This window comes from Nuphar pumila, chromosome 5 (genome assembly GCF_984573655.1).
Source record: "Nuphar pumila chromosome 5, dmNupPumi1.hap1.1, whole genome shotgun sequence".
NCBI classification, from domain to species: Eukaryota; Viridiplantae; Streptophyta; class Magnoliopsida; order Nymphaeales; family Nymphaeaceae; genus Nuphar; species Nuphar pumila.
This window is the reverse complement of record NC_143253.1, coordinates 40369570-40391666: the sequence shown is the minus strand read 5'-3', so window position 1 is coordinate 40391666 and position 22097 is coordinate 40369570. Positions and strand designations below refer to the sequence as shown.

Sequence of the window (22097 nt, the reverse complement as noted above, 5' to 3'; positions counted from 1 at the left end):
TGATCTCGTCTTTCATTAAGATCCTACCTCAAACAATCAATCAAACCTCCGAGTCACCAATTTTATCAAGCCGACCTCTGGGTCACCCTTTTTTATGAGACAGACCACTGGGTCACCAATTTTCGTCAAGCAAAACTTCAGGTTGCCAATTCTATCAAAGTTGATCATTTTCTGGCCTACGGGTCATTTTGCCAATCATGGTCTTTCAAGATTCAACCTTCGTGTCAAACTCGTCTACCAATTGGCTCAATATCAAGTATCAATCATTTTTTTACGAGGGACCCTTTTACCAGGAAAAGTTCGAGAGAGCTCGCTCCTTTCGCATGCAATTATTTTTTGTTCGCTGAACCCCTTTTTAGGGAGAGTTTGAAGGGACTCGCGTCTTCGCGAATAGTTTGCAAAACAAATTTTTATTGTTACACAAAGAACCTTGTTTGCTGGAAGAGTTTCGACGGAAGCTCATTTTCCTTGTGGCCCCCCAATATCTTTTGTTAGGCCATCCTATCATCGAGGACCCTTTTTTGGAGAGAGTCTGATGAACTTGCTCCTCTATGACAATTCATCAACCTTACCCAATCGGCCACTTTTCCATAAGAGAAGCCTAAAGTTAGGGAGTTTTGACAAAAACTTAAATTCTCTTCGAAAGTTCGTTTTGCAAACACCTCCTCTTTAGGGAAGAGAGAAGGATTTTTTTTATTACCCGTTCTGGTAAGGGTCAAGCCTGAGTCTCTCCTTTGGGAAAAAGAAAGGAGAATTTAGTCACGGATGTGTCAATCGGATGTCAAGTGCTTCTTTTCACCAAGGATTTCAAGAATATTTTGTCAAATTTTCATAAAAAATAGTTGTTGATCTCAAACTTTTATTGCACAAAGATTTTACCTCAAATTACCTTTAGTATTCTTTCCAAGAGGATAAAGGCTCTTGCGAAGAAAGAAGAAAATTCAAGTTTTTTCTGTTGGTCAACCAAAAGGATGAAGAAAAATCCTCGATATGACTAGCATGGAAAATTCAATGATGTTGAAAAGTCATAAGTGAATTGATATTGAACATATCTATGCACATTTTTAAAGATCATTCTTCTGGTAATAAGGCAGTGAAAATATTCTGCGCTATAAAAAAAAAATCACTCAAATTCAATATATCTCTTCAATCATTCAAGCTACAATTATCTATCTACAAAAGAGATCCCTCAATAATCATCGAGTTGAAGACTAGTGAATGAGTTAGGCCCCTAGGGCCAAAGAAAACTTAGATCATCTCTAAGTTGAAGGAGCATGTGACGTGTTTTTCCAGGGAAAGTTTAAATCATCACCAAGTTGAAGGTTGATGCGATGAACCTCCCGCCAATCCCTCAAAGATATTTGATTTATGATTTCCAACCAAAGAGACAATATAATCAACCTAACTCTTGGAACCAAAGAAGACTCGAAACATCTCCAAATTGAAGGAGCATATGACATGTCCTTCCAGAGAAAATCAGAACATCACCAAGTTGAAGGTTGATATGATAAAATTCTCACCAAATCCCAAGAGATCTCACTTCTCATGTCTCAAAAGAGTATAAAAGATCATCAAAAGACCTCAATAAAAGAGACAATATTATCAATATAATTCTTGGGACCAAAGAAGACTCAGATCATCTCCAAGTTGAAGGAGTATGTAATGTGTCTTTCCAGGGAAAATCAGAACATAGCAAAGTTGAAGGTTGATGTGATGAAATTCTTGCCAAACTCCAAGAAAGCTCAATCTCTATATCTTAAAAGAGTGCAAAAAAATCATCATGGATAAATCTCAGATATCAAACTGTCAAATCTGCCAAGAATTATCCTTATTCATGTGAAATTCTTTTATTAATATCCTTTCATAAACCGCTTTTATGATACTGAGAACAAGTTTCCTTTCTTTTCATATCAAGGAAATGGATAGCTTCCTTGAATAAACCTAGCAACAATAAATTTGAATTCGATTCTGGATTCTACGAAGTTAGCCCGGTTGGAGGTAACACTCTAGGTAGAAGAGAGAATATTTTTTACACAAATGTGCTCACATTTCAATCATTTGTGAATCAACTATAATTTTGTCATATTGGCAATCTTTTCAAGCTATCCCGACATGAAGTGAAGAGCTCGATGTCTATTTTGACATATCCTAGCATTGTTGTTATCCCTCTTTAGAACTTGATAACATGAGTTTTTAAGATCCTTCCCTTCTTATTTAATCTAAGCACTCAGGCTCTCAGATTCGCACACTTCTCTGTGTTCCCCACTGTCTCACCATAGACAGTTCATTTTTTTTATTATTTTTGGTTTGAGGTCAAGCCAACATTTATATTTTTCAGCAAAAGGTCATTTCAAAAGTTATTCAGTCTCAACAATGAGGCGCCCAAGATCAATCTCTTTTTAAAGCTTTAGGGAACCTCATTTTCTTCCTTTTGCAAACCCCTCTCGAATTTATTGTACAAAAATTGAAGGTTACATCATGGTTTCTTCTTTTGAGGATTTCGTTTTCCCCATTCAGGTTAAGGGTCAAGTTTGGACATCATTCTTTCATAAGTTATTTTTCTCCCCTTCAGGATAAGGGTTAAAACCTGAATCATTTTCCCAAAAAGGCTATTTTTCAAAAGCTATTTAGTCTCAGTCATGAGGCGCCCAAGATCACTCCCTTTTCTAAAGCTTTTAGGGAACCCCATTTTCATTGCCTTCTTTGCAGCTCCTTATTTTATGAGGTATTTTTCATGGATTTCTCAATCTATTCTTTCGAGGACTCCACTCAAGCCTTGTCATTCAGGTAAGGGTCAAGCCTAAGCCTCATTTCGATGAGGTAAATTTTTTTCTCCATTCTTCATGTCATATCTACCACTATCACCCGAGCCAATTCTTTCATACCCAGTCAGATTCTTCTAACTGAGGCATTTTATAGCCCAAATTTGGTGTGTTTTTCTTTGCCACTAAGCTCGTCTTTCAACCGGCTTAGTAGCAAAGATGAGCATCTGTAAACACCCCAAATTTTCTTCATTCATTCTCAAATACCTTCCCTCTCACAAATGCCAAACTTGTAGGTCAGTGTAGGAGTCTAACCCACAGGTCAATCCCAGTTTAGATGTCATTTCACCCCATTTTGTCAAAAAAATACCATTTTACCCCTAGGTCACCTTAGATCTTAGTCAGAGTTGACCAAGCTCATTTTTAAGCTTAGAATAGTTTGGATGTTTGTCATCTCTAGCTCCCTTGAGCTCACGATGAGTAAATTTTGTTCATTTCTAACCATTTCAGCAAAAATCAGTCTATTTTCTAAGAAATGAGCTCATTTCTAGCTTGAATTGTAGTCAATTGTCTCTCAGTCAGTTATTTCTAGTCGACCTTATTCCTCTGAGTCTAACTTGAGCTCACAGAGAGTTCAAGTGGCTCGGTTCTAGTTCAAATCTATTTCTCATAGTCTAGGAGCCCATTTTAGCCCATTTCAGCTAAAAATGAGCTAAGTCCAGTCAGTTGAGCTAGTGTTTGAGCTTCAGATTTAGTTCATCTTAGTATTACTGACCTTTATTTTAGCTCAAATCTAGTATATTTCTGTCACCCACTTCACTTCAGTGGTCATTCCTCATTATTTCTCTGAGAATTATACCATTTCTCAGTCGATCAGTCTAGGAGTTTGGTTGAGTCAGTGTTGTTTTAGTTCCTTTGAGTTTAGAAACCCTAAGATTCAGTTTAAACCAGTTCAAACCTCATTCTCTAGTGTCACTTTATGCCCTGCAGGGGCAAAATCATTTCTCAGTCATTTTATTTGAAACATCAATTTTATCATCCTTCAAGCTAGTACAACTCCCAGTCTAGGCTCGGATCAATTCCTTTTCTAAAAATCTTAGTTATATTCGAGACCCAATTCACATTTGAATCGGATTCAGTGTCGGATCTGAATCCAATTATTAATTTTCATTCTCGAACAAAAATGCTCAATTATTGTCTCTGTCGGGGGTCTGGGACTTCAAATCCTTCACCCAGAGTTTATATTTTATAATCATTTCATATCATTCAATATCATTTTATATCATTTCGTGTCATTTTATGTCATTTGATCGCATCGCATCACATTGTATGTCATTCTCGAGATCCAACAGTCTTGTTTTTTAAAATATCAAATCCATAATCAATTTTAAAACTTTTCTTTTCAAATTAATTTCAAAAACATGGGTTTTAGATCAATATTTGCCATTTATCAACCCTTAAGATCTTATATTTCTTTATTTCGAAATATTTTCCTTAGAAAGCAATCTGGATTCATTTTAAACTCAATTTTTAACTAATCTCAATTCTCAAATGGGACCCATCTAGGTGGCGTCGCTTCTGGATCACTTCTTTGATTTCTCAAATTTTAGTTATTTCAGAGTTTTAGTTGATTTAGGACTCTATCTTTCTACCTTTTAAACTCTTTTCAAAAATTTATTTTGGTTTTAAATCAGAGGTAGCCTAACCCCTTGCCCATTTCTTTCATTTTGGCCAAAATTTTAGAGTTTCAGTCAAAGTAGGACTCTATTATGGAGTTTTAGTCAGATTAGGACTCTGCCATTTATTTCTACTTTTACCTATTTTCAAGAAAATCTTCCAAAATCTTTTAAAAGAAATCAAAATTTTAGAGTTTTGGTTGGATTAGGACTCTGTTTCAGAGTTTCAGTTGGTTTAGGACTTTAACCCTAACTTCATTTTTAAGAAAATCTTTTAAAAACCTCTTCATTTGTCTTTCAAAAAACCAAATCTCAAAGTTTTAGGACTTTATCCCAAAGTTTTAGGACTTTATCCCAAAGTTTTAGTTAGTTTAGGACTCTAGTCTAGAGTTTTAGTTAGCTTAGGACTCTGTTTAAACCTTCGATTTTTATCTGGTGATTTCTAACCTTGTTTTAAAAAAAAACTTTTTAATCATCATTTTAAACCTTTTTAAAACTCAAATATGGGGCCCACACACCTGGCACCACATTTGAGAGATTTTTAATTCATCTGAGACTCTAGTTGATTCAGAACTTTGATTTTTACCTTTTGTTCCAAACTCTTTTTGAAAACCATGTTTTTAACCCCTTTATTCTCAAATTTTAAAATCGTTTTCTGAAAAATCAAATGGAGCCTATAGTAGGTGGCACTACATTTGAAAGAGTCTAGGTTAGTTCAAGTTTAGTTAGTGTCCTAATTGAATTATAAGTTTGAAAGGATCAAAATTGATTTTAAAACTCAACCTTTATTTTGACATTTTAAAATTTTGTTTTTAAATCTTGAAATTAGGGCTTTAAAAATCAAATTTGGGCCCACATTAGGTGGCGCCACATTTGAAATTGTTTTAGGCTAGCTAGGAGTCTTAATTAGGTAGAGTCCTTTAGGGTTAGAACTCCACCAAAAATTGACCCCCCCCCCCCCCCCGATTTGGTCTATCTTAATTAATTAAGGAGTGTTTCAAAAAAATCAAACTCTCTAATTAAGAGTTGGAAAAACCTATAAATAGGGGCTATACGGGGTCGACCAAGCATGATCTCTCATCCTCTCCCTCTCTCAAATTCGTGGCTCTCTCTCTCCGCTTTCTCAACTCTCCTCCATTGGTGCAAGCAAGGTAAGCTTTCTTCTTCTTCTTTTCTGTTTTTTTTTTATTTTCACCATTATCGCCCCTTTATGCATGAGTTCTTCTCATTTGTTTTTGTTCAAGCCCCATGCTCCATAATTCAAGATGATGATCCACTGATCATCCATGATTATTTTCATGTTTTTTCTCTATTGGATTCGTTAGAAAATCGATTATTATGCTAAATGCCCGAAAAAGATTCAGATTCAACCTTTCGATAGGTTGAATCCCTCTTTTAATGGCTAAATCAAATTTCTAACCATGCTTCCCTTATTTTTTTTGTTTATTTCATCATATTCATACGTATTTTAGTTGTTTAAGCATAAAATCATGATTCATTTCATTATTTACATATTTTTTTATATTTTTAGCATAAATAATCCATGTTATTTCATTCCAAGGTTTTAGATTTGTTATTTATGATTTTGGCCTTCTGTTAATGTATTTATTTTACCAGTTCATATTTTTTAAAAAAATCTTAAATTTTTATGGTGCAATCATGCATGTGTATACGGTTTTAAATAAAAAAATCGGGATTTTTAAAGTCTGTAACTCTGTATTCAAAAATCAAAGTCGAAACCTATTTTCTCAATCGAGAAAACGCTATGGAAATTCAAGAGTACCTTTCTGAGGTCATATCTCCCTTGTTTGAGATCCAATCGATGATCTATAAAAAGGGTTGTTTCCATATGAATCCCTAGTTTATTATGTAAAATGTTTATAAATTTCTATGGTGTATTGATATTTTATTTCAATTAAGAATCAGATTTGTATTTCTACAACTATCAATCATTATTTAAAATTAAAGCCAACTTGCCAGAATGATTTCTCCCTAACTGGAGATCTGATCGATGATTTGTAAAAAGAGTTGTTTCTATAAGAATCTCTAGTATATCTCTATAAAAATTTATAAATTTTGAAAATTGTTTGCTATATTTCCGTGCACCTGAAACCAGATTTGTTTGTTTCTCATTGTTACATATAGGCTAGAATTAGGTACAATTTGCAGGAATTGTATCTCCCTAACCGTAGATGCTTTTTATGATCTGTAAAAAGGGTTATATTTGTTCATCTCTTTAGTTTTTTCATGAGAAATTTTACAGTTTTTCATTACTGTTTGATACCTAATTCAGGTATGACACTTTAACAGGTACGTGACCGTAGGCAAAATCACATAATTTTATGTTTTTATTTAATTTTCATATTTAAATAATACAAAAAACATTTTTTATTATATTTTAATTTTAGAGTTATTAGAAGTGTCTATGTCAAATTTTATGAAATTTGGAATTCATTTGATGCATTATTTGCTTATTTCATAAAAACAAGATGCCTCCGGAGTCTTGATTCAACTGAAACACGAGCAAAATTTGATTTTTTTACAATATTTCAGATTTTTCATGAAATGTTTTATACTTTTAGGGTTTCGTCATGTTCATAATCATATTAGGGTGCCCTCCACCCAATTTTGTGTTGTTTTGAATCCGTTTGATCCCCGGATTAAGCTTTTTACAAAAATATTTTTTGAGAAACTCTATTTTAGGCTTTGTTTTGTAATAAAGGTCAATTTTCAAGGATATTTCTACCATTTTTCCCAAAACTACTATTTTTCAAGGGTAATTCTGATATAACTACTATTGTTTGATTATTCATGCACATATTCAAATCCACAATGGTCCACACAAATGGCACGTGCACTCGCTTCTAATAAACTCGATTGAGTTCGTATTTATGGCCATAGTAAGAATATGAACAATATCTCAAATTATCATCTTCTTTTAAGCCATAATATCTCAAATTAGCATTTTCAGAAATCATGGCATATTTTCAAAACTTTTCTAAGCATTTTTCCTTTTAGAATCAAATGAACTATATTCAATACGTATTCATGGTCATAGTCAAGGATACGTGGCAAATATATTTCATCTAAATTCTATAAGGCACAAAACTCTTTTACAAATGATTTTCCTCAAAATTCTTCAGAAAATATTTTCTCAAACTGCATTCATGCATCATCTAGGTTTAGACTGCATCATGAAAAGATTTAACAGGGTTATACGCCCATCCGTTTGCTCAATTCAAGAGTTTAAAACTAAAAATAAACTGATTTTCTCAAAAATCTCCAAAGTTTCTTCAGAATTTGATTTTCTTAAAAAGATCTCCTCTTCTTCAGAAATTGATTTTCCTTTCTTCAAATATACTTCTCAGATATGGTTCACAATTTTCAAGGTGTCCTTTTTCCAAGTATTTTCTAATATTCGAAGCATACACCATGTTTTCAATCTGCATTTTTAAAAATTCATAGCATATGTCTGATTCTTTGTGCATTTAGGAATAAAACATCGATTTAGACAAGTTAAGCAAAGCAAAGCACATGATTGATCCTTGGTTCGATTACCTCTGGTTATGTCACCAGGAACGGTTGAACCTCGTACCGACAGGCAAGTCCCATTCTATGGAATTTTCTCGCATTTTAAAACGGAGATGAGTTATTTTCAAAATCTCTTTCAAAGGTCAGTTTGACTTGCAAAAATAAAATTTGCAATAAAAACAATGATTAATTATTTATTGAAATTCTGCAATGGTATGATTACAATAGTCCATGTGAAGTTGTATGCCAAGTTTTAGACTCGTTGAGTTTTTTCGTTGTTACTTGCTAAAGTATTTAAAAAAAAATCATCGTTTTTTGGGTTATAAAAATTAGAGTGTTACAGTTCGGGTGTAGTTTTGGTCAAGAACTGGAGGACTCTAGTCCAGGAGTTTTAGGAACACCTAAGAATGTGTATGAGGGTCTAGGATATGATCTAAACATAGGGAAAAGATGCTAATGGTCAAGAGTTATTAGTTTAGGCAATTCAAGGATTTTGGGTACCCAATATTATGCAGTTTTGGGTTTCGAGATCTAGAAAATCAATGAAAGCTATTCTAAGAATAAGAAATGGTTGTAGAGCTACCTTGGAGTCCTCTAGTGGGTTATGATGGGTTCTTTATAATCTGGAACTTGGACACATGATCTGCAATGCAGATACGTTACTCAGCTCGCCATAATAGTAAAAACACACGATCTGGGACACTTGGGGAGATTGAGCTCTTGAAGAGGGATGAATATGTAAACATTGGAGGCTTGGTATGCTGATAACCGGGGAGGGACCAGAGAGGTTGTGAGAGAGTAGAGAGAGAAATAAGAAAGAGAGGAGAGAGAAAGATGTTAGAGAGAGAAGGGGGGCTAGAGTGAAATAGAGATGCTGAGAACTTCAATTCAATTATTCCATAATGAAATAGGCTCCCCTCAAACCATCTTATGTAAAGGGGGTTGGGGTTGAGTCCTAATTAACCCACACTTCATCTAATTTAGAAAATTCAATAAGCCATCTAAATTAGGACTCCTACTCAATTAAGAACATCACACTAATTAATTGAATTAATTAAGGACTCTTAATTAAAAGAAATCAAATAAACTTCTAGAAGGAGAAGATGTCACCTAGGACTCTCTGATTCACGCCCCCTTATATGAAGCCTTTCTGCTAATTGACATGGCTCTTGATGATGTCATGTGTCTAGATTTCCCTCTTCCTAATTGAAACTCTGAATAATTAGTTTTTCCATAATTGAAGAAGCCATGTCAGTTGTCATTATCATCACCCAAAGACCCACACATTGTTGGTCGACCCTCATTAAGCTCTGGAGGGGGTGTTTGGATCTTGTGCACTAGATCTGGATCAACTTCTGAATTTTGGGCCGTAATAGAAGGGAAATAGGGTCATTCATGGGAGCACCTACCGGTCTGCTGAGTTGCATTGTTGGGGCTCTTGGGTATTGCCAACGATCCTAAGGGATGCAGCAACAATGGAGAAAGAAGGTGAGGGAGCCTGCGATGACCCCTATTGGATGCAACTAAAAAGGAAGGAATGAGGCAAGCTCGGCCTGTTGCAACCCTGATGGATTGAGCTCGCCAGAGACCCTACTAGATGAAGCCAGAAGAAGCATTGTTAGAGACCTGAAGGGGTGCATCTAGGGTAAAAGGGGGTTTGAGGAACAATGTGCATGAGAGAGAGAGAACAGGGGGTGGAGACTCGTGAAAGGGGGAAACGGGAGGGGCGGGAATCCAAAATGGGCAGATTTGACCTACTCATATGTGGATCATCCGATCTTTTTTTATCAAACGGTCCACATGCATTTAGCATATTTTGTATATTTACCATTAGCAAGTTTTTATTTCCTTATATATATATATATATATATATATATATATATATATATAATAGAGAAAGAGATATGAGAACCTACAAAATTAAATATGCAAAATAGTTTTATATGCTTGATTTTCGTCATGCTTCTAAGCATGGGTAGGTTTTAATGGGGATTGAATAATCAACAACCTAAAATCTTTGTCAAATTTCAAGAATAAAAAATCACTTTTCATTAAAAAACATGATCTAAGTATCATTGTCTTAGAAATTGACCCTTCCAAATACATCTATAAGATCAAAATTGTGAAAAAATGCAAAACCCATTTTGATCTATTTTGTATATTTCATTTTGGATACTTTAATTGTAACGACCCAATTTTTGAAACCGAAAAATTTAAGATTTTTTTTAAATCCCTTTCCACGATTTTTAAGAAAATAATGAAAACTTTTTTTAAATTCAGGTCAAACCTTGGGCGGGTAATAGTTACCAACGCATACTTGAAAGACTACAATAATAGATTCAAACTTTCAATTAAATTGCAATAAATCAAATACTAGTCTTTCAAATATTAGAGTTTACAGGACTAAAGAAAAATAATAAAGTAACTAAAATCATTTAGTCCATCCAACATCCTAAAGGACTATGACCCTCTTGACGCCACTCTAAGCTTCATGTCATCGCCCTCTAGCTTATTCATTATTTTAAATATTAAAATATAGGGGCGTTAGCTACAACCCTAGTAGGAAAACACCCTACACATATGCATTGAAAGAATACAAGTACATAAAACATACATCTTTCCTAATGCAATTTAATCATAGCATGTCATCATAGCATATAAACTCAACGTAGTTAAAGATCACAACAATAATAATTTAATTGTGCAGGATTAATCAATAATTCATTCTTACCATCAAGTGATGTACATGCATAATAACATTGGTAGTTAAGATAATAATCAAAGTATGCCAACATATGCATGAACTAAGAATTATACATGACATGCATAGAATTTTAAGCCAACATTTAATGAATTATTTAACCACTTGTGAACCTAATCTAATGCATTAATTTCTATTTCCTTTCCTGAAGGATACACACTCAGGACCTAATCTTAACTCAGCAATTAGATGAGAGTTTATTATATTATGTATTTTAATTAACCCATCGATTCAAAGAGTTAGAGCAAACATCCACCAAAGTGGTCTTTAATTGAGAGAGAAACTTAACAGTTGTCCAGGGAATATTATATCATAATCAACATGGGTAATTACAAACATACATCCTTAATCTGGTATATCAGAATTTACTTTCACTGTTCATCCTCAGAAATTCACTATATCTTGAAAACAAGTTTCACTCTAGATCACCTAGTTTTGAGAATGTATAACCTCACAAGTAGTTTTTGTCCTAGTCAGATTACCTAGTCTTGGACAATGCACTTCCTCACAGGAATTTACCAACCTCGTGGCTTACCTGATCTTGGACAATGCACCTTCTCACAGAAATTTACCGCTCTAGCTGGATTACCCGATCTTGGTTATGCACACCCTCACAGATATTTTCTTTGAAATAGTTCATCAATTGATCTATTGTCATACATGTATAAACGCAATTAACCGCTCATATGGTCAATAGCCACCAATTTGGGTACAAGCAGGTATACATTCAACATGTATCACATCATAAGTTACAATTATATGGCAATTCAACATGTAATCGCATGTTAGCATATTAACAGGGTTCTGCTACCCAATAGCTCTATTATTAAGCTTAAACTTTTATCACATGCATTCATAGCCTCAACTCATGTGGCATTTCAACATCACATAGAATCACATCATTACACGCATTGACATCGCAATACAACCACATATAACATCGCATTTTATATTATGTAAAATCAATGCATTCATAAATTAAACCTCGAAGCATGCGTATTCGATTAATTGAATCAATTATATATCATAATTCAAAAAATGTGTATTTCATAATATGAAATATCTAAACCTCAAGCATACATATTTCATACATGTGTCATTCAAGTTATACATACATAATTTATATATGTATGTATATGCATACTATGTGGATTAATTATCATGCTTAATTCTCATATTTAACATGCAGTCTCATATGCCATCATGCACAACTAATCCACATGCATACATACAACATGATTTTAGAAAAATAAATTCACAGGTCAAGATATTATCTAAAATAAAAAACTGTATAATATTAGAATTTGTATATTTTTCACAGGTTTAACAGACCATCAAAATGAACAGTTATAACTCTATAAAAAATCACAGTCATATCAGAGGATATTAATTTTCAATTTCAAGTAGTAGATCTCAGAAAGAAAAACAATTTTGTTTGCGCGTGGGAATTCATGGACCCAAGATTGTTTTTCTGTTCTTGACAGAACTTGGCAGAATCTTGCTTCCCAAAGAAGCAATCACTAGACCCAATCCGAGATGGATTTCGTCCTCCCAGATTTTCTGGTAAAAGGTATGCTTGTTAGTTTTCAAAATTATTTGAGTTTGTCAAAAAACCTTAGCATATAAATTTTTTAGATTTTCTAGACCAGACCCTGTTTGAGACAGTTTTAGATATACGTTTTTTGCATAATCTTGAACTTTTCATGATTTGTGTGTCTTCAAGATTTACAGAGAACGAAATAGATTTTCTATTTATTTATTTTTTAGATCTATGCATATGATGTGCATAACATATCCAAAAATCAACCATTATTATTAGATTTTTTGTAAAACCGACTGTCAATAATCAGTTTACACTCAAGATAGAATTTTTATCTTGTATTGTAACAACCATAACCCTTACTTTCGTACCATATTTATTTTACCATGATGGATCAGTCAAGAAAATCAAAATAGCATGGAAAATATAATATAAATCATGAAAAAAATAAGAAAACTCAATCATAAATGTTGAATGACAATTTTTAGTCATGCATCAACACATGAACAATATCTAAACACCATCTACAGTCATAAAGAGACGTCATATGATCATGATACATGCTTTGAAATTTAAACTATCAAAATAAATTATGATTTTTGTACAGAATAACTAGTTTAAGATGCTAGCATGCGAAAACACCATAAAATGCATGAAATAAATTTGCAAGAACATGATTCATACTGTAAACACATACAAAAAAAGCAAATATACATCCAATCATGTTGGAAAGAAAGATATAACCATCTAAAATTATGTAGGAACACAAAACTATGCTTTTCACATTACCCAATTTCTCGATTGAGTCGTTCGAGCATAGATTTACCAAACACGATTTTATAAATCTATTTCAAAGCATAATATTGAATTAAAAATATTTTTAAAACCTTTTCAAACCTATTTTAGATCTAATCCACCATGGATCGACCTGTAAAATCGGCAAGATGCATGGTTTATGCGTTTGCATCTTATCTATGCTACGTGTAGGATGAATCATACCTAAAACATGTTTTCGGATGTACCAACACCTTCATCTCCTATCTTAGCACCTTGAAGAAACTTCAATGGTTGCTGAAAAAACTCTAAGGTAGAAGAAAAAGATTAAAGAGTAGAAAAATAGAAAAGTCTCATGAGAATGGGAGGGAGAACTAACCTTGTTAATTCTCCTAATGAGGGTCTCTATTTGTAGATGGGCTTAGACAAGAGTTTCATCTCTAATATAAGAAGTTAATATTTATTAATCACTTTTATTAATAAAATAAAATAAATAAATTATGGGTCTTAATTCATTAAATTTTGAAATTAATTACGGTAGAGTAGAAAGGTAGGAACTTATTACCCTGGCTTGGGTTTTAGTGACATGGCAACCTTTCGGGAGACCTACAGACCCAAAGACTTATCAGAATTCGATGTTTAAATAGTTGATTCGATAACCTTCAAAACATAGATCATCATTATAGTCTTAGATTTAATTGTATATGCACGGATCAACAAGAAAATTTAGTCGACATTGAAAAATATTGATTTTTGACCTACAATTAGGCATGAACTTCGATCGATGATAAAATGCTCAAATCAACACCAATTTGAGAGTGTAGATAGTCAATTTCGATGCCCTCAAAATTAAGAATGTCAAGGTTTAATCTGATCTAATAGGTGAGTCATCAATCTGCCAAAAAATTTGTCAAAACAATAATGATTTTATTTAGAGCGTCCGACCCTATGGGTCCAATCCAATGAGATTAGATCTAAATATCCTGAGTTATATCCAACCTAATTCATCCTTAATTAGATTCAAATGTCATGGATTATGTCCAACTTAATTGGGTTTGATCCAAATACTATTAGCTAAATTCACTACCTAATGTAAGGTGAAAATTCATATTTAATCTAAATCCAATATCTATAATCTAAAAATATACAAATCATGTACTTTCTTGTTTAGTCCAAATATTTTAAATTTTATAATTATTCTTGCAATGTTCTTTATAACTTGAGACTTAATTTTATAATAATTCAAAATCAAGAAAATAAAAAAAAATAAGAAATTCAAGAAAACCAAAAAATTACACTCATGTCATAGATATACATAAAGTTCATCATTTATTCATTTAATTGCCAAAAAAAAAACTCGGGTTATATATATATATATATATATATATATATATATATATATATATATATATATATATATATATATGTGTGTGTGTGTGTGTGTGTGTGTGTGTGTGTGTGTGTGTGAGCTCTCACATTTAGATTATCTTGTGCCTTTTTTTGGCAGGTCACCAATAAGACCCTTCAAAAATTATAGTTTTGATTGTTTTATGTTAGATCTGAATTATTAGATGTATTTTCATTGATTAGTTATTATAAAAAAAATTTGTTTTCAATTGATTTGATGTAAAAATTGTAATATTTTATCATCAAATTTTAGTATAATATTAACCATTGATTTTTTTATCTCTTTAAAATACAATATATGAGCATAAAGATGCTTAATTAAAAGCATATTTTTTATTGAATAAATAGTGATACAGATCTAGCAAAAAAATCTTAAAACTAGGATTTTTTGAGGGTTCTAACAGTGACCTAACGAAAAAGGAGCAACATATTCCCCATTATATATATATATATATAAAGGCATGGTGTACTTGCAGATGTCAACAAATTGCGGGCACCTATAATCTCTTATTTTTTTTATTAAATTCTTTTTAAATCTAACTTTACGAATGTGATTTACTTAGTAGGGAACTGGCTTTTTGAATAGTCTGACTGCGACACATAAGCAGGTTTTTTAGGGTCCGCAAGAGCCAATGGCTCACAGTAAACCAATTTGAATGAGTTTTATACCTTAAGCAACCAAGCATGTTTCGGGCCTATAGATCTAGCTTTCGTTTGATTGCAAAAGCGAACAAGGGGAGTTGCTTTCACCACATTAAGTGATGTCATTAGCTTGATCATAATGACAATAAGATTTGTTCCTATCAATCATTCAAGGTATGCATGATGTGCACCGCCCACGTCGGACTTTGGATTATTCAATATCTTATATGGACCTCTTTGGGCTCTAATTATCAACACCACACTCTACCATTAAACTAATAGCGTGTCGTGCAGGAAAGGTCAGACGTGTGTACATGGTTCCACCACATCTAAGTACTTAATTCATATGTTAAAAATCAAATTAAACTACTTTAAGTAGGGTTGGTAAAGGAGGCTTATTCTTGTGGCCAGCCATTCCAAGTTTGATCTCATAATCAGCTTGAGTTAAACAAGCCGAGTTCGAGCCGGATTGTTTATAGAAAGAATACACTGTTTTCTAGTCCTAAGAAATAGGACTATAAAAAAATACATGTAAAATATACTGTCAAACGAGCTTATACTAGTCGAGCCGAGCCGAGCCGAGTGCCGGCGCCAATTATTCACATTCAGCCTACCGAACCTGTTTTACAAGTTTCAACCTGAAAGTATGCTCATACATGCTGTAGGGAGATCATCCGGTTGGACCCACTCTGGGCTGGGTACGCCCGGGTCTGGATCAGATAGAAGCAGTCCAGTTCAGATCATATCATATTTATCATAATTGGACCCAGACTCGACTGGGATACACCAAAAACGACTTCATCAAGCAAAATATGTAAATATCTATTTTCACAAAAGTGAACTTCCTACCTTGTTTGGGTCCTAGGTTGGTCCAAGACTTGATTATGGATCTCTGAGCTAGTCAAGCTTTGACCAACAATTGGACCATGATGATCGGACCTGATAGTATCTTATAGTTGATCCAAATCGAATCCAAAATTTTATGCAGTAAGTTTAAATCTGAAACCAAACTAGATACTAAGAAGTAGAATTGAACACAAACGGAAGTTTATGTGGTATTAACAGATGCTGTAATAAAAGGTTTCAAAGCATGTGTTTTACAAATGATCTGGATCTAAAAAGGCCCTGAACAGATAAGCCTGAGCCTGATTTGAAAACATGTCTTGGTTCCATTTTGGGATCCATATCTGAAAATTAAGTACCATATTCTGATCAGAGGTCCGACCAAATCTAATCAAGATTTGGATCCATTCAGATGGCACAAACCAGTCTTACTAAAATCTTTATTTTGTATATTTTACATTGAAAAGTCTCCAGATCTTAATCAAAAGTCGGTTTGGACATCCTTGTTTAAAAATTTGTTAAAGCAGACCCGGTTCCATATACAACCCGAATCTTGTGATTCTCACCCAAAAGCGTGCCCTAACTCGGGATTTATCAGATCCAACTCGAGTAGGTTCCAAGTCATATCCATACCGGACCTGTTGACAGCCTTAGGAATGAGCACTTGGTAACTGTAAATGAGTCATCAATACATGCCCAAACAAGGCAGTGTTTTGGACCTGGAAATGCTGATGCGATCCAGATCCAATCTTTGCAAGGAAATGGCTTTCCTATGAAAGTTGGTCTGCATGGGTAACAACCAGATCAGGTCCAAAAGTTCAAGAATACTTTGGATCTCATTTTAACATATTCCAGGACACTTTAATAGATAAGACTGCTGACAAGTTGGGTATTCGATCCTGATTGAGTAGAAAATGAGGAAATCGTGATGGGACTTTGGATGAAGATCCTGAAATGATGAAAGATAAGCATTTGGATCAAGTCTCATGGGTGAGACAAGATCAACCTTTTGGAATGACTCAGGTTTAGCCCTTAACCTGGATGGGACGAAGATATCTCAAGATAACCTGAATGGGGAAAGGAATATGAGTAGACCTCGATGGGACATTTTTGGAAAATGCCTTGCGAGATGAAGCTCAAGCATGATCCTTTCCTGGATGGATATACAAAGCATGGACTCCTCGATGGGAAGAACCATGATAGGACTGGAAGAAAACACCTCATTAAATGAAGAATCTCGTCAGAACGAGACTCGGGTTTAACCAAAACCTGAAAAAGGAAGATACCTCGAGGGGCGAGGTTCAGGCTTAACCCTTAACTTGAAGGGGACAACCATACGGAGAGTTCCTCATTAGTTTAATGGTTTCGGATACAAATTGTGTCGGTGATCGGGTTTTAAAGAGACCCATTTCTTAATCGAATCCAAAAATTGGGGCTTAAACCTAGGGGTGGCAACGGGTCGGATTTGGTTGGGACTCAGGCGAAACCAAACTTGGACCAGATTTTCGGGTATGGTATCAGGTCTGGACCCAGGTCTAATCAAGTCTACTATAAGAGAAACCATACCCGGGGATCTGATAAGAACTATATGAACCAGAACCAGAACCAGACCCAGACCCAGACCATACCCGGTAAAATAATATTTTTTATCATTTTTACATTGAAAATTTGCAGGTCTTAATTGAAACTCGGGTCAGGTCCAAGTCTGGTATAAAATTTCACAAACTATACCCAGGTCCATGTATTAATCGAACCTTTAATTGAGTCTTATTTGTCACCATACCCGGACCCTATAGGGTTTGGTCCGGGTCAGGTCGGGATAAACCAGACCCGTTGACACCCCTACTCAAACCTGATGAAGTTTCATTTGGGTTCGGGTTCGGGTTTGGATACAACTAAATTATCTGTCCATATGACTTAATGGGTTGGACATAAAATGGGTCAGGGATAAATGAGATAAGTTTTAGACACCCTGTCTAAGCCCGTTGGATATAGTCCTTTAACAAAATTATATATTAATAAACTCTACCATAAACACCTGTAAATTGAAAAGATTATAAGCCACTATTTAAAGCATGCCTAAATTTGGATTAAAAAACAAATTTACGCTTACAGTTCGTTTGGGTGCTATCAAGGTTTTGGGTCTGATTGGTTAGGATGATGGGTCGTTTTGGGTTTGGGTCAGTTCAGGTTCGGTTATGGTATGAAATGGGTTTGAGTACAAATCAGGTTAGAGGTTGGATTGATTTGGGTACAAATTGCATAAAACCATTTGGATCAGGCATGAAAATGAGATGGGTATAAGCAGGTTTGAGTACAAACTGTAGGGATGTAAACCATATTCGACTAAAAGAATGTTGGCTAGACAGATTCAAATTCTGATTCAGATTTGGATGGTGAAAAGCTCTTACGGCATCCGTTTTTTTACATATAAACATATTCAAATATCCATCAAATTCAGATATTTGTTGGATTCGGTGCAAAAAATCAAAACCATAATCCAAATGCAACTAAATGGAATCATATTCGGTTAGATATTTGATAAAAATCCGATTCATTGACATACCTAACAAATTTGGTTCAGGTTTCGGTTGCTTTGGGTACAAATTGAATAGAAACAATTTGGGTTGGACAAGAAAATGGGTAAATTATATATAGGTTCGGGTTCGTATTTTTCCAACTCAATAATCATCCCAGAGCGAAGACAGGTCTAGATTTCAATCTCAACCCGTATCCATGGGTCTTTTCAAGAGCGGAATGGGTTAGGTCTTGTTAGTTTGAGACATTGGTTTGGATCGGGCATACCCGACCCAATTATAGCCTTACTGGGTACCGGATACAAACCCGACCCATTGATGCAAGCCCAACGTAAGTATGCAGATTGCTCTCTTTGTCTGTATTATATGTAATAACTATGCGTGTTATTTTAATAATATCACGATAAGACCATGATATTTTCGAAAGCCTTTATATACTTGATAAAACATATTCTCAAATTATCACCTATTTCAAAATACTGTGTTTTTATCTCAATATTAATATGGTTTTGCATTTTTTTCTTTTAATTTATCACGAGATTTTTGTTGCCGAGTTTTTCCCGAGAAGGAGATTTGTGACAGAGATGGACCCTACTTGGTGGATATCCGGATCCGATATTTACGATCGGACCCTCGATGACCGACCCGCGAACCAATTATTTTCCCGTCAAACCCTTGCCCTCACTCATTCGTAGATGGCACCGACAAATCCACCCGGATTCTTCCAACCACAACACGTGGCACCATCCAACGGTTCAGATTCTACCGTATCCCTTAACTCCAACGCATCGTACGATCACGTTCTGTCACGTCACTGGCTGATAACGTGTTACGCCGCTACGTGTCTACTGCTCCGGATCAAATCCCGCTCCCTCTCCATCCGGGAAGCTAGCTAACGAGATGGTTGACCGACACGTGTCAACTGGGGGAAGATTATATATAGGGTGCCACCCCTACCTTCGTCCCACATCCAACCCACCCCACCGGAAAAACCTCCCAACGCCTCAATCTCTCTCTGCGACCAAGACCCACCAAGATCCGGACCCTCTTCAATGGCTCCCAATTCCGGCCACCGGATATTCAATTTCCAGGCTGTCCCGCCCTCCGACGACGTCGACCCCCTGGTGCTCCTCCGTGCGCTTATCCAACTCGCTGGGCGGATATGCGGCCGGCGTGTCCGGGACCTCAATACCCGGGAGCTCGTCCGTGAGACCGGCATCCTCCTCGCCCTCTTCGAGGAGACCCACGATCGGTACCCGCAAAATCTGCCTCCAGCCACGGCCCTCGCCTTCTCCGAGCTCTACTTGGTGCTCCAGAAGTTGGATTGCTTCCTTGAGGAATACGCCCGGGCTGGCGGCCACCTCTGGTTCTTGATGAATGCCGAGCGTGTCACCACCGAGCTCCGGGTCCTCGCACGGGACGTCGCCACCGCGCTCGATGTGCTCCCGTTGCGTTGGTTGGAGATTGCAGCGGACGTGAAGGAGCTTGTCCGCTTGGTGAAGAAGCAGGCACGACAGGCAACAATGGCGCTCAACCCAGCAGATCGTCAGGCTGCTAGGGACGTTGCCGCGGTTCTTAGGGGATTCGAGCAGAAGGTAAATCCAGACTCTGGGTGCCTTCACCGGATTCTCAACCACCTAGAGATAACGAGCTGGGATCAATGCAATGAGGAGATTCGATTCCTCGAAGAGGAGTTCAAATTGTTGAATTCTTGCGGCACAGAGAAGGACACGACTCTAATCGAGGGGCTCATAGGGTTCTTATTGTATTGCCGGTGCGTGCTCTTCCAGCCTGTGAAGGGATTGCGGGGTGGTCACCCTGCCGATGACAGGGGTGATGGCAAGGAAGCCATTGCGCTAATGAGCCTGGACGATTTCCGGTGTCCGATCTCTCTCGAGCTTATGTCCGACCCTGTGACTCTAGAGACTGGGCAGACATACGACCGCACATCGATCCTCCAATGGTTCAAGGCCGGAAATCTCACCTGTCCGAAGACAGGCGAGAAGCTCGTGACATCGAACTTGATCCCCAACACCGTTGTATGGAACCTAATCAAGCAATTCTGCTGCATAAAAGGCATCACATTCAATGGAGCAAGTAGCCATCGACGGAATCCAGGAGCGGCTCCTCTTGGAGACAGCATAGCAGCCACGGAAGCTAGAAGGATGATATTTGAAGTGTTGGTTGATAGATTGTCAAGGGGAACCACCACAGAGAAGGGCAATGCCGCTTATGAGATCCGCTTACTCACAAAATGCAGTGATAATGACCGAGCTCAATTGGCAGATGGTGAAGCGATCCCTGCTCTGATCAATTTGCTCTACTCAGCGACCCCCACTAGCCAAGAGAATGCAATTGCTGCACTTCTGAATCTTTCAAAGCATGACACCTGCAAGAGAAGAATAGTCCAGGAAGGTGGCCTGAATCCGATACTTCACGTCCTTAGAGCGGGCCACAAAGTTGAAGCTCGTCAAACCGCAGCAGCAACTGTGTTCTACCTCTCATCGGTTGTTGAGTACCGGAGATTAATAGGAGAAACACCAGATACAATTCCTGCACTTGTCGATCTGATCAGATGTGGTACCACCCGGGGGAAGAAGAATGCTGTGGTTGCAATTTTCGCGCTGTTGCTATTTCCCGATAACCATCAGCCTGTGCTGCATGCCGGAGCGATCCCGTGTCTAGTCGATCTGTTGGCAAGCGATAGGAGCGACCTGGTAAATGATTCTCTGGCAGTGATAGCCAGGCTTGCTGAACAACCAGAAGGATCACAAGAAATCATGCAAGCATCCATAATACCACTATTAGTGAGCTTCCTGCAATCATGCAGTTCTCCTGCAGCAAAGGAGTACTGTGTCTCTATTCTGCTCTCTCTGTGCATCAATGGTGGCAATGAGGTAGTATCAGTGCTGAGCAAGATGCCGCCACTCATGGCATCCCTTTATATGATCCTGACATGCGGCACTTCGCGTGCTAGCAAGAGGGCTAATTCCCTGCTCAAGATCCTTCACAATTTTCATTGCTTGAATTCTGATGACCTGAATCGCCCTACTCAGGGGGAGTATGTTGTTCGTGTACAGTAAGAAATTCTTTTTCATTATTTAACCTTTTATCTTTACATGCATCCATACGGGTATTTACAAGGATATGGATGTATCTTTTTTTTTGTGTACAGGGAAACACAGCTTGATTCTTTTAGAGCTAGAAAAAAATAAAACTGTGTATATGTAAACTATTGCAGTAAAGACTCGGTTATTCTTAGAAAGTTTTTGAAATAAAGGTGCCAATCTGGTGTACAAGAAGTTCAGTGATAGTTTGCGGTTGATATCTTTAATGCCCATGGTTTTATGATGAAGCACATTGAAAGAGAATTAAATTTTCATAGTGTCTCATACCATAGAAGATTGAGAGATGACTAGTACTTTTTGACATAGCAGGCAGTTGGGTATGGCTGCCCATAACTACTCTGTGTGACACAGCTATGGCAGGGACACACCACAAAGTATACGAGATGCAACACCAAGAGAACATAATCTATATTTATTTCATATTTAGAAGCATTCGTTTGACCCACATACTTGGAGATGGATTTGCCGCAAAACCATTTGATTTCTTAGAAGTAAT

The 22097-nt window shown here is 36.3% G+C and overlaps 1 protein-coding gene across 1 annotated transcript; it reads left to right on the top strand.

Annotated features, from left to right (window-relative positions):
- Positions 1-19446: 19446 nt before the first annotated feature.
- LOC149837426 (U-box domain-containing protein 19-like) lies at positions 19447-21807 on the top strand. The gene has a single exon (XM_090007371.1). It carries the CDS (start codon positions 19526-19528, stop codon positions 21554-21556), a length of 2031 nt encoding a protein of 676 aa, XP_089863497.1. The 5' UTR covers positions 19447-19525; the 3' UTR covers positions 21557-21807.
- Positions 21808-22097: the final 290 nt, after the last annotated feature.

Bases quoted from the DNA above. Each gene is read 5' to 3' on its own strand.
- LOC149837426 (XM_090007371.1), top strand. From the start codon at position 19,526: ATGGCTCCCAATTCCGGCCACCGGATATTCAATTTCCAGGCTGTCCCG.